This window comes from Erythrolamprus reginae, chromosome 3 (genome assembly GCF_031021105.1).
Source record: "Erythrolamprus reginae isolate rEryReg1 chromosome 3, rEryReg1.hap1, whole genome shotgun sequence".
Lineage (NCBI taxonomy): Eukaryota > Metazoa > Chordata > Lepidosauria > Squamata > Dipsadidae > Erythrolamprus > Erythrolamprus reginae.
In genome coordinates this window covers 186046828-186060822 of record NC_091952.1, presented here as the reverse complement: position 1 = coordinate 186060822, position 13995 = coordinate 186046828, and the positions used below count along the sequence as shown (strand labels likewise).

The window sequence follows — 13995 nt, the reverse complement described above, 5'->3', positions numbered from 1 at the left end:
GACAAATAAAACATCAGGATTTTCCAGATGAAAAGTTAGTAAGTCTTATGGAAAAAAGTGGGAGGAAGCAAGTGAGATGAAGCTGTCAGTGTGTGTTTGTGCACCATCCTAAAGGAAAAGTAATTGTTTATCTTATTTTATATAAGATTGTCTCTGTCTTAGAAACTGAATGGTCCAAATCAGGAATTTGATAAGTGGTAGTAAAAATAAATAAACAAACAGATCTTCATTTGACTGCTGCTTTGAACTTCCTTGGAGAAACAATTGGATATACTGTAGCTGTAATAATAGTTACTAAATGCAATGTTTGTAGCTGTATTTTACCTTTTGCTGTTGCTTAATAGTTCACGCAGTAATGTAAAGTAAAATAACTTTTCAAATGTAGACATAATCTAAAGAATAAAGTGGTGATTGGCATTGTTTATTGTCTAAAGTGATGGTGGGGGACGATGGCCCTTTTATGACTTATAGACTTTAATATCAGAATTCCTGAGCCAACTGATCTAGAGCCACATTTGGAATTTTGAAAGTATATGTGGGACTTCCACTCAAATGGTTGCCATGATGAACATCTATTTACAAGACAGCAAACTAGTTCCCAATTCCCACCCTCCACATAGCACTGAAATTAGTATCCCAGTAATAATAAATAGGCAATAAATACAACACTAGAGACTGTTGTTTTTCTTTGCAAAATGCAATCTTCTTGTTTAATTTTTCCAAGGTTTTTTTAAAGTCATTGGTAGGTAGCTAGGGCACATTTGTAGCTGAAGGAATCGTGTTGCCTTGTAATTTAATGTATTCTTTAGTTATCCTTTTAAAAGCTTTTAAAAATAATCTTGTATAGATTTCTCTGCAGATATTTAGATATAATTATTTTTAAAGTGGCTATTACAATCTTTCTTTTAGTTTTTTAGAATGCTTTTTTATTTACTAAACTATTTTTTGCAAGATATCTCTGATTTCATATAAGTACTGTGAGTTTTTCATTCTTATCTATTTATTCTTGTTACTTTTACAGCTCTTTTTATTTTATAACAAAGTTTTTAATGTTACACTTAATTGTCACTCATAAAAAAGCTTCTCAACCAATTATCTAGTGTATAGGACACTAGATTACAAAGAAATCAAGGTTATTTTGCTGTGAAAAATCCATTATTCATCATTGCATTGTTTTTAAATACTGTTCTAAATTTTTTTTAACACAAAAGGAAAATTGCTTTGGAAAAGAATAAATTGCCTGTCAGTTGAAAGGCTGCATTTTGAAGTCAAGATACTAAACATGATACTTGCTTGTTATCTCAGACGTTGTTTGCGTATATTATTAGAATAGTCATTTTGTTTTAAAAAATATTTTTAAAATAGATTTTTTTTACAATGAATTGTTAATTTTCATTCTGTAATTTATGAAAGAATTGCAATATATGTACAGCCTTTCATATGAAATAGAAATATATATTTTTAGCAAGTACTAGCATAGAGGCAATATTATGTTAACAAAAAAAATTAAAAGCATTGTTCATTTTTGGCAACTAGAGGGAAAGAAACTGAAGGTTATCACTTGTCCCGCAAATCAGAATGTTGAATTTTTTGGGTAGAATTTAGAGTTTCCAAAAGCTTTATATTAATGGAACAACAATATTAGATTTAGTCCAATGAGTGCATGATTTACAATTTCCAAATTTGGACAGGTATATAGTGAAAGAATGGACAAAACTTTTCTGTCTCCTTAATTCTGTTGTTCATGAATCAGGGAATATATATTGATTATTAATACATATCACTATTTTTTTAAAGTTACCTTAATAAACCTATGTCACTAAATCTTGCAACAATCCTGCTCAGGTCATCTAACCTATTAGGTGTTTTCAGGAGTGCCTATCAATCCTCTGTATAAATGCTTTCCTGGAAAAACCTTTTCAGCATGACAGTATTTGATTTGTATTCCATCTTGATTATTTTATTTGCTTTAATATTAATAGGTACCCAATAGAAGATGAGCCTTCTCACTTGGATGAAATGCCTCTAATGATGTCAGAAGAAGGCTTTGAAAATGATGAAAGTGATTACCATACATTACCAAGAGCCAGGATTTCACAAAGAAAAAGAGGTTTAGAATGGTTCATTTGCGGTGGCTGGAAATTTCTTTGCACCAGGTTTGTGACTAATTCCATTGTTTTGTTTAAATGCAAGATCTCCTGATTTCTGCATCAGATTTAAATAAATAGAGTATTTTAGAAAAGGTTTTATTTGTTTGTTTGTTTGTTTGTTTGTCAAAAAATTATAGGAGCTTTTGTTAGTTTAAAAATTCATATATATTAAAATTTATATGAAATTCACAGAAGACAAACTAAAGTGGTTAGAAAGAATTTCCATTAAATTCAAGACAAGAATTGACATTCCCCAGTTTCAGGGAAAATCATTATATTTTGATGGAACAAGGTCTTGGGAGATAAATTCCAATCACAGTGCCTTATTGCAATAAGGATATTATCTTCTAAAAGTTGGGTGACTCCCGTAGTTACTTAGTTATTTTAGCTCATAGTTATCTGGTGCGGTTTCTTTTGTTGGATATTTCATTATCAGATAGATTTTGTCAAATGTTCCCCAATCTTCAGTTTCACATTCTTACAGCATGATGTTAAACTGCTTAGCAAGGAGTGGATGTAGACCAGTAACTGTGTCAGAATGGTTATATCTTATGTAAATTATAAAACATCAAATCCCATCAATCGAGTTCCAGATTTAAAAAAAAGTAGTAAGATGGAGAAAAGGATGTTCTTATATTAAAAATAAATTTCATGTTACCCTTCAAATAATTTATATTTTACTTAAGTAAGGTATTATTTAGATGTCTTATTGAAGAACAAGAGCATAAGTTTAGATTTCTAAATTTGAAACTGTTACAAAAGATATAAGTGGCGCTCAAGACTTCAGACTGACTGAAGTTTGAGAAGAAAAATATTATATTGTTTGCTTAGATAATAATACTCTGGTAATTTTTAAAATACAGTGGTACCTCTATTTAAGAATGCCTCTACTTAAGAACTTTTCTAGATAAGAAACGAGTGTTCAATTTTTTTTTGCCTGTTCTTAAGAACCATTTTCTACTTAAGAACCCAAACCCGGAAAAAATTCACAGGAAATTTGAGAGCAGCATGAAGGCCCGGCTAGTTTCCTGCCATTCCCCCTGGGTTTCTCTCTCTGATACAGTGTATGGGAGGCAGCCTCGTGCTGGGTGTATGGGAGGCGCGTGCTCTTCCTCACCGCCTCTGAATCCCTCTTTTTTTTTTTTAAGCCTTAAAGTTTTCAATTTTTTTGATTCCCCTCACCTTACCTTCTTCCTTTGGCAGCGACTGTCCTCCTCCTCTTCTTCCTCCCCCTCCCCCACCCTGAGCTTTTATTTCTTTCCTAATGGGTTTGGCACGCATTATTTGCTTTTAAATTGATTCCTATGGGAAAAATTGCTTCTACTTACAAACTTTTCTACTTAAGAACCTGGTCAAAGAACGAATTAAGTCCTTAAGTAGAGGTACCACTGTATACCCTTTATAAAAATTTAACTAATTAGAAATATTGTTTACTTTTAACTTTTCTTTTTTATTAGCCTTACTTATTTTTATTTGTTTATAGGTTACAATAGACAAAATTCCTAACTTATTCCTAACTTATTTTTATGACCTGAAAAGAAAGATGGCAGTACCCTTTCACTGATATTCCCCAGAGTCTTAACACTAATTCACTAACAGTGGGCAATATCTTGAATTGATTGATGTCGGTGAAAGGGGAAACGTAAATTCATTAACTGATGATAAGTTAACATTTCAGCTTTAAAGGTTAAAAAGTACATGTAACTGATGACTCTAGAGTGAATACAAGTTTAAATTATCTCCTGGTACTCTCCTGTCATTTATAAAACTCTTGTGTTGAACTCTCAGGCTTGACTTCAGCAGAGTCTCTTGAGAAAATTAGTCTTGCATTGTCAGAAGCACTCTTATTTTAAGTTTATATTAAATGCACCTTTTGCAGTAAAGAGCTGTAGTAATAGTTTGCTAAAGATCAGGGCATCACTTTTTGGATCAGACATTAGAAGTGAACCAAGTGATTTGATTTTTACATGCAAAATGTTAGTTCTGAACACTACTTTTCTTTTTCTTTTTCCTCAGGAATCATACAGTGCAAAGAACTATTAAGTAAAAAAGACTATTGACATAATAATAATAATAATAATAATAATAATTATTATTATTATTATTATTATTATTATTTATTAGATTTGTATGCTGCCCCTCTCCAAAGACTCGGGGCGGCTCACAACAGTAATAAAAACAGTATAACAATGGGACAAATCTAATAATAAAAATATATAAAAACCCCAATAATTAAAAACCATACAGCATATACACACCAAACATGAAATATAAAAAGCCTGGGGGAGATGTCTTAGTTCCCCCATGCCTTTCGATATAGGTGGGTCTTGAGTAACTTGCGAAAGACAATTGGAAAGACAAATAGAAATGGAAAGAAATTTTCCATTTCTATTTTCTAACATAATGTAATAATTAGAAAATGTTTAAGATAATTGTGATCCTTCAGATGTTGGCAAAACATATTTTACTGCAATCAGACCCAGCATGGTAGTGGCAAAGATCTTGGATGCTTCAGCAATGCCCAGTTTTTCAACCTTAAACTCGAACATATTAGACAGGAAACCTAAAATGAAGGTTGCTATTAATTCTAGCCATTTTCTCCTGCCAAATTATTCTATTGTTTCCTTATATTCCTTCTCTCCTAAATGTCAAGTACCTTTGCTTCTTATAGAGAATGAGATTCCAATGTTAATATAAATCTCTTGTTATTATTTAACAAACTATATGTCATTGATAAATGAACTGCAATGAAGCCAGCTTCTACAGGTTGATAAAACGTTGGATGTTATATTCCCCTTTGCTGAACTGCTACAACATATGTCAAGCACCTACGTTTTCTTCTTAAGATCAGTACTTGCAGTTTAACATTTGATGTGAGGGGTAAAAAAACATTATTTGGTTTCCCCCCTTGCAATATTTAGGAGAATCCTAAGATAGACTTTCTATGTATCTTATAAGATCTGATTTACAATTGTTGGGTAAAGTATTATGTCCATGGGAACAGTCCAGTACACATAGATTTGGCACTTCCACTTTGATTTACAGGTAGTCCTCACTTACCAACAGTTATTGGGCTAGGATTCTGTTGCTAAGCAATGCAGTCATGAGGCACATGCCATACCACCATGCCAACTTACTATGGCAGTTCCAGCAGTCTCAGAAGCCACATGGTCACAGCATCTTTTGGTCACTTGATCACCATTTGTAGCCTTCTACCGGCTTCCCTATTGACTTTGTTTGTTGGAAGCTGGCTGTGAAGGTCACAAATGGTGAGCATATGACATGTGATAGGATGCTGCAATGTCATAATTGTGAACTGATCACCCAGTACTTGAATTAAAATCCCCATATTTGGTGGTGGTGTAACTTCAAACAGTTTCTGAACAAGTGGATGTTAAATAAAGACTGCCTGTATATGTTTCCAATTTACAATCCATGTGATTGCTGGTCTCAGTTGAAATGTTTTAATCCATACAGCTACTAACTCTAGTTAGTTTGGGGGTGGGTGGGGAATGAACATATGGTCCTTAGTGTTGGCTATATCATTTTGGTCTATTGGACTTGAAAAGGATCTTTTTATGGTTTTGATTTTGGCTTTTTTTTTACTTCAGAAAATTAGCTATTGTTTAAGAGTCTTCTCCCTATCTGATTTAAATAAATTCTTTTTCTAGAGGTTGGGTGATTTGTAAAAAGAAAGAAGATCTTTCTATTTTAATTAGTCACAGGAGAGAAGTTTGGTTTATTTGTGAATTGTGCAATATTTATTTATCATATATTTTCATTGACTGCACCATATTAAAAATATGCATAAAAGTATTCTCTAGAATGAGCATTTAATTGAGCTATTGTTTGCTAAGTATGTTAATTATAATTCTTTTTATATCAAATCTCACCTTACTCAAAATTAGTCATATAAACATGTTGGTTTCAGCGATCTGTAAAGCATTTAATTTTCAGAAAAATGCATTATTTGCCACCTATGTTTATAACTGTTAAAGCCTGTGAAAATAATGAGTGTTTAGCTGTAATTATTTCTCTTCATTTTAATTTGGGCATTCTTTTTAGCTAGAGAAATAATAATGCATGTAGATCAATATTCTAGAGTTCTTTGGGCTGGATTGATTTTTTTACTCAAGAGATTTACATTCCATTTCTTATAAAAACACTTTATCCCTATTAAAATGATGCTACTGAATGGCATTTCCATTTGAAATGAAGGGGATACCAAATACTTGGATTAGTTTGTACTCTATACTTTTGTTTAAATGCAACTTATTTGTTTTGTAGAAACATGAGTGTTTTAGTATAAGATTTATTTCATACCTGCTGGTTTTTAAAAAAATGCAATCTTCCAAAACCAAACTGGGGAACTTATTTTTTCTTCCTGTATTTTTCAGTCTAAAAAGTTATACAGTACACAGATTTTAGAAAGCCTATTATGTTTTGCAAAGGAACCCTCCATTATGGATCATAGACCATACTGGAATACCAAAAGTTAGGCCACATAGACCAACCATGGTATGTTTTAATTAATATTGAAGTACTGTAACATGAAAAATATTTGAACAGTTAATGTAATTTGTATAATAAATTAGGCCTGACTTTAGGTATACCCTGTATATGCCTATATACATATGAGGCAACAATGAACTGGCCTAATAGTAAATAAAAACAAAAGAATTCTTTACTATGTTCATTGAGATATTATTTTGCACAGTTTGTTTTGGTAAAATAAAATACAATTAATAAAGTCTGATTTGAGCACACGGGGTTAAGCTGCATTTTAGCTTTTGGATGATACATAAAATTGTACAAGTATTAAACTGCTAAGAAAAGATGCTACACTTGCCCTTAGCTAAAACACCCAGGAAATATTGCTGCATAAGCTTTTAACCTTTTTAAAAAAAAAATTATGCTACGTTTATGTGTTTCATATAATGGTCCTGGTCTTTGAGCATTCTGTACATAAATAGATAAACTAATAATTTTAAATAGATTGAACTAGGAACTCTTGTATCTGTATGTAGCTGCTCTCACTTTTTGAATCACTTTGTGAATCTTGGCCAGAAGTGAGAAATGATGGAATTTTGGACGGAAGGGGGAATCTGTTGTGTTTCTTCATAAGACAGATATCATTGGATATTATCCATAGTTTTCTACATCAAATGGCTTCTTTCCTCTGAAGAATTTTCTGGCTTGATTATCAGTATTTTTTTTAAAGCTGGAGAGTAAATACATCTAGATATGGAAATTATAAACATTTTATACCTTGTGTTCCAATTTTTACATTACTTTAAATCTATGAGAAATAACTACCATTAATATCTTTTATTAGCAATATGAATATTTTATTCCTTGGGTTGTTTTTAATTCTTAGATTCCAATTTAAAAGTATTTTCTCTGAATATAACAAATGTTGTACCTTATTTAGAAAAGAGTTCATTAATTCTCTGGTCAAAGAAACATCGTGACAAAAAGGAACACCACCACATTTCCATGCAAAATGAAAGGACTTATTTTGTTTCTGCATGGAGATGAGCTAATGATGCAGTTTTTCAGAGTATTGAAACCCATTTGCTTGTAATAAATACTTCAACATTGAATTGTCAAAATCTATAATTATTTCCATCAGTGAGACCTCAGTGCATCTGAAGGCTTAAAGTGTGCTTAAGTGCCAATCAGCTTTTCTTAGAAACATCACAACCGCTGAGCTGTGCCAAACTTTGTTCAAGAATTTGTAATGTTTTTGTTAAGTTGAGTGTATTACTTAGCAGCCTACGTTTCTAAGGATAGATGGGAAGGAGAAAAAGGTAAAGTGGAAAGGTTGCATGATCACCCACCATTTATAAAAGGCTCTTCATTCAAAATATTCTGGTTTGTAATTAGGAGTGCACAAGATAGTGAAAGAACTATAGAAGTATATGTGTGTGTGTGTGTGTCTGTGTGTCTGTGTGTCTGTGTGTCTGTGTTTGTCCCTTCAACTCAGCTTTTTGATTTGTGACAACTGCATGGACTAGTAAATGCAGTCTTCTTGAGAAGGTTTTTTACGAAATGGTTTGCCATTGCTTCCATCTTAAGACTGAGAGAGACGAGTGACCTGGCCCACCATTTGGTTTCATGCCTAAAGTAAGACCAGAATTTATAGTCCCTTAATTTTTAGCCTGATACCCAAGGCTAACCTAAACCAAACTGGGTCTTTTAATACTAGTAGATATTACATAGCTATGAATTAATTTCATCCAACTCACTGCCATATTAAAAGGCTATAATGATAAAGGAAACCATTAAATATATTGTTTATATGATACATAGAATAATGTTTAAGACCATTTTAATAAGTATCAGGATACTATGTTATTTTTTTTGTTTATTCCTAACTAAAGTAGCTTCTTTATTGCAGTATTTAAGGAGTCTTCGGAGAGGGGCGGCATACAAATCTAAGAAATAAATAAATAAAAATAAACAAATAAGCTGGATGCTGAACAAATATTGAGAGTGAGAGCAGAGTTTAAAAATATTTAAGCTGCCTATAAAACTCAAAACAACCTGGATCATTACTCTGTAATTTAATTTAATTTAATTGACTTTTAAGCCGCCCAACTCTTTGCGAACTCTGGGCCACATAAATGGTAAATAATATTAATACCATATACAAGATAAGCAATAATAAACAAAATAATGAAACAGTAGTAATATAAAGCAGTTAAAAAACCCCAAAACACAACAATCATTCAGCGAGCATTCATATCACTTGGGCCAGGCTAGGTGTTCAAAGGCCCCCAGGCCTGCTGGCAGAGCCATGTCTTCACAGCCTTTTGGAAGGCCAGGAGGGTAGAGGCAATACGAGTCTCTGGGTGTAGTTGGTTCCACAGAGCTGGAGCCACCACAGAGAAGGCCTTCTCACATGGCCCCACCAATTGTCACTGCTTGGCCAACTAGTCACTGGGAGTTACATGCCAAAAGATAGTCCCGTAGATAGTCTGGTCCGATGCCATGTAGGGCTTTATAGGTAATAACCAACACCTTAAATTGTGTCCGGAGACCAATTGGTAGACAGTGCAGCTCGCAGAGTGTTGGAGTTATGTGGGTATACCTAGGCATACCCACAACAGCTCGCGCAGCTGCATTCTGGACTAGTTTGTAGTCTCCAAACGCTTGTTAAGGGTAACCCCGTGTAGAATGCATTGCAATAATCGAGTCGCGAGGTGATAAGGGCATGAGTGATTGTGAAAAGAACATCCCGATCCAAATAGGGCTGCAACTGTTGCACTAGGTGGACCTGTGCAAAGGTCCCCCCTAGCCACAACCAACATATTAGCTGTGGGTTTAGGACAGTGATGGTGAACCTATAGCATGGGTGCCACAGGTGGTACGCGGAGCCATATCTGCTGGCATGCGAGCCATTGCCCTACCTCAGCTCCAACATGCATGTGTGTGCTGGCCAGCTGATTTTTGGCTCACACAGAGGCTCTGGGAGATAATTTTTGGCTTCCAGAGAGCTTCTGGGAGGATGGGGGAGGCATTTTCAATCTCCCCTGGCTCCGGGGAAGCCTTTAGAGCCGTGGAAGGGTGAAATATGAGCCTACTGGCCTAGCATAAGTTGGGAAACAGACTGTTTCCTGCCTCCAGAGGGCCTACGGGGGGCTGGGGAAACTGTTTTCACCCTCCCCATTTTAATAAGTATCAATTATAGGTGTGGGCACACGCACACTCTTTCGGCACCCGAGGAAAGAAAAGGTTTACGATCACTGGTCTAGGAGGACCCCCAAGTTACAGAGCCGCTCCAATCATGTAGATGCTTTTATCTTGCTTAAATCTTAGATTTTCCAATAATATGATGACCTTTGAAATTTTCTAATGTCCTCATAACAAAAAAGTATCACACTTCTTTTTTCTTCATTTTCGGCTATTTTATCCGTAGTAATGTCCAGTGATAATATGCTCAGAATTTTAAAAAAGTATATTCAGGACTGCAGTGTTAACTAAATAATTTCTTTCATAAATGAAGTCATTTTCCTCTCCTGATTAACTGACTTTCAGAAAGTTTAGTGAGACATTTTGTATCTTTTCCAGCTTTAGCAAGGAGTATTTCTATATTTAACCCTGACACTCATCTTTCTAAATGCTTGAGTTATTTGCGAGAGAATATTGTTTGCCTGTCTGAGTTCACATTTACTTGGAGATACTGTGTATAAGAAGATTTTAATACTCTCTCATAAGTGATAAGTAGGTTTTGGTGGAAGAGCAGTATACATTATTGTTTGATTGCACTCTAGCAATTATCTTTTGTAATTATTTAATTATAAAGCAATCAGTGTTTAATTTTTTTTTCATTATCTTGTTAGCTTGAATAAAGTTTATCTTAAAATCCAGGGGTGTGTTCTGGTTTTCTTCACTGCCGGTTCTCTCAGGAATGTGCTACAAGGGCACGCTTTGCATGTGGAGAAGCAAAACCATCTGGGGAACATGGCAGACTTGGGTTGCTCCCAGTTCCAGCGACCCAGGCTGCCAAGTTACTACCGGTTCTAGAGAACCAGGAGAAAACCCCCTTTCTTAAAATTATTATAAAATCCATTATTAGCTGTTAATCTTGGTTTGGAAATTATCTGTTATCAAGCCCCAGGTTCAAACCAAACCCAAGGTATATAAATTACATTGGGTTATATGCTTATGCAGAAATTTTTCCTAGTTTTAGCCTTGAATTTAATTTTATAATGAAATTTACGCAATTTATAATTCCATTGCCTTTTTAAAGTAGCTGTGTCTTTTTCCAGGCTGACATTGAAGAGTTGACTTCTTAAAGCTCTCAAGTGACTAAAATTATTCCTTATAGATAATTTTTGAAACATGTTGGATTTGCTGTTATATTTCAACCCAGATTATTATTAATCTTAGTACAATACTACTATGTCCTAGTAATTAACACCCAGATTATAAAATGGTGTTGAATAAACAGGAACATTTCATTTCTGTTAGCATTGTTTCATGCTCTGAAACACTGACTTAGAAAATTGTAAACCTTTTTGGAGTAGTTATAAGGTGGAAGGAAGGTAGAAATATCAGAAATCCGTTGAAGCTGTCTCTCAATGAATTTCCTGAGAGCCAAGGTTAATATATTTTTAAGAGTGGTATTGGGTTTTGCTTGACTTGATCAAGACAGGCAAATAGCTTACCCTAACAAAAAACTTCTCTAACTGTGCATAACGCTTGTCTTCATACTTATGTTTTGGTTATGTCCCTCCTTTCCTTGAGCTGACGGAAAATGACTAGCTAAAATCACTGAATACATTTCACTACCTAAGGATGGACTTGAATTTGTAGGTCTCTGCTAGTAGTCCAAAACTTTCCACATACCAAACTGGTACTTATTTACTTACTTACTTACTTACTTACTTACTTACTTACTTACTTACTTACTTACTTACTTACTTACTTACTTACTTACTTACCTACCTACCCACCTACCTACCTACCTACCTACCTATTGATTTTATTTTATTTTATTTTATTTTATTTGATTTGTATGCCGCCCCCTCTCCGTAGACTCGGGGCGGCTAACAACAGTAATAAAACAACATATAACAAATCTAATATTTAAAAAACTAAAAACCCTTATTAAAAACCAAACATACACACAAATAGAGGCTTGCTCCTCTTCCAAGAAAAAATAACATTTTAAGGAACATTTAGTTAATTTTAGCAGAGTGAGTTCTCTACTGTGTGCGATTAAATGATTTTAGTCCACACAAGAAAACTTCCAAGTAATGTTTAAGATGTAAGATTTTAGGCTGTTGACAATGGTTCTGTCTCTTCCTCTCCCCTCTCTTTCTGCAGTTGCTGTGATTGGCTTATAAACATTTGCCGGAGGAAAAAAGAACTTAAGGCACGCACAGTATGGCTTGGATGTCCTGAAAAGTGTGAAGAAAAGTATCCAAGAAATGCTATAAAAAACCAAAAATACAATGTCTTTACATTTATACCTGGGGTAAGGCAACCTAAATACAAAAATTGTATTTTACAGTATTATTACATGGTGTCTATGAACATCTACTTTTATAATCATTGTTGTAATAATTTCACATTGAGGATTTTTTTGTTGTTGTTTAAAAGAGTTAATTGAGAGCAAAGTGGATTTGGGGGCTGATTTTGGTGTTTACCATATTTTTCAGAGTATAACACGCACCAGAGTATACCTTAATTTTGGGGGAGGAAAATAGAGTGAATTAGGGCTTAGGGCTTGGAAAACATTTTTTATTCTCAGAGAGTAACAATGAAAGAGTTTGCAAGCCAGTAAGAGCTGGGAACATCGTTAGCAACATTCAGACCAAATAGAGCAATGAAAAAAAAAACTGCAAAGACTTAGGGCTTGGAAAACATTTTTCGCAGAGAGTAACAATGAAACGGCCTACAAGGTAAGAGCTGGGAAGATCATTAGCATCTTTGTTAGGGCTGGAAAAAAAGCTTCAAAAAAGGTGCTACATTCAGAGGATAAGACGCACCCAAATTTTCAGCCTCTTTAGGGAGGAAAAGGATATGTCTTATAGTATACTCTGAAAAATATGGTACTTTTCCAAAACTGTAAATCTGTTTTCAAAAGAAATACCTTTTACGTAAAAAATGAAATATTTATTTATTTATTGAATTTATATTGCCACCTATTTGCCCATAGCAATTTAAGGCAGCTTACAGAATATAAAACCATACTCAAAACAATAAAAACTAATAAAAAGAGTCAAATAAGTTAATATTGTACAATATAACAAAATTACTTCTCACCCACCCCTACCCTGGTTAAAGCAAATCACACGAGCCATTTAATGGGCTCTATCCCACTCTGGGTTCCTCAGGCCTGCTTGCAGAACTGGGTCTTCAGAGCCTTCTGGGAGAGTATTAGAGTGGGGGCCATTCTAATCTTTGGGAGAATGATGTTCCAGAGAGGGAGACACCACGGAAAAGGCCCTTCTTCTGGGTCCTATTAGGTGCATCTCCCTCAAGGATGGGACCCACAACATTCCCCGCCTCCCTGCTCTAATGGGTCTGGTAGATGTGATTATTTTGTGGAGATTATAGCAAATTTAACAACAGCTTTTAAAATCAATGACTGTTTATATATTTATATGGTGTGCAGCACAACACTAAAATAGTTATACTCCATCAATAAGTAGTATTGGTATTCTAAATTGTGTGATAATTTTTAACTAGGCCTTGACTATATATTTGGTAATTATTATTTTGTGCACCCTTATGTATAAATAAAAATTCTTCTTAATAACATTTTCAGCTAAAGACAATATAAACATTTCAGATGCATGTCTTAAGCTGTTAGGGAAGTAGTAGAAAAGTGTTTAAATCTTTATAATTAGTGGAATGTATATGCTACATTTTATATATTAGTGAAGATATAACCAATATTTAGAAATCAAATTGACCAAATTTGTTTTCTGAAACGGTTGTAAAAACCATTAACATGCTATAATTTAAGAGTTTCTTAAGAGTTAACTTACCCTTTTTACAATTGTAAAACTGTATGTCAGAGTAAGATTTCAATTGTGGGTTATGAGAGAAAGAACTTTCCCCCCCTTTTGTGTCCATGAGTAAAGTAACCCTCTTTTAAATACAGAATAAATGGTTAGAAAGCTCGTTTTCCAGTATGGCTAGTGGTACAGATTACAAGAAAACCCATAAATATAGTAATTCCTTTGATATATGAAAAGCGTATATTGTACTGCCTATTATGTGTACTATAGGCGTATAACAAAACCTCTTATTAAGTAAATCCAGTTTAAAATAACATTCCTGTCCCTTCAGATTTTGTTTTTGCTTATTATGGTTTTCAAGATGCAGA

The 13995-nt window shown here is 34.0% G+C and overlaps 1 protein-coding gene across 2 annotated transcripts in view; it reads left to right on the top strand.

The window, feature by feature from the left end:
* Positions 1–13995, top strand: part of ATP9B (ATPase phospholipid transporting 9B (putative)) — a 184330-nt gene that overhangs the window by 14614 nt on the left and 155721 nt on the right. For both annotated transcript variants that reach the window (XM_070747427.1, XM_070747426.1), the window contains exons 2-3: positions 1983–2156; positions 11985–12135. In XM_070747427.1, coding sequence (XP_070603528.1) covers positions 2020–2156; positions 11985–12135 — 288 coding nt within the window. In that variant the 5' untranslated portion in view covers positions 1983–2019. The remainder of the gene's footprint in view (positions 1–1982; positions 2157–11984; positions 12136–13995) is intronic.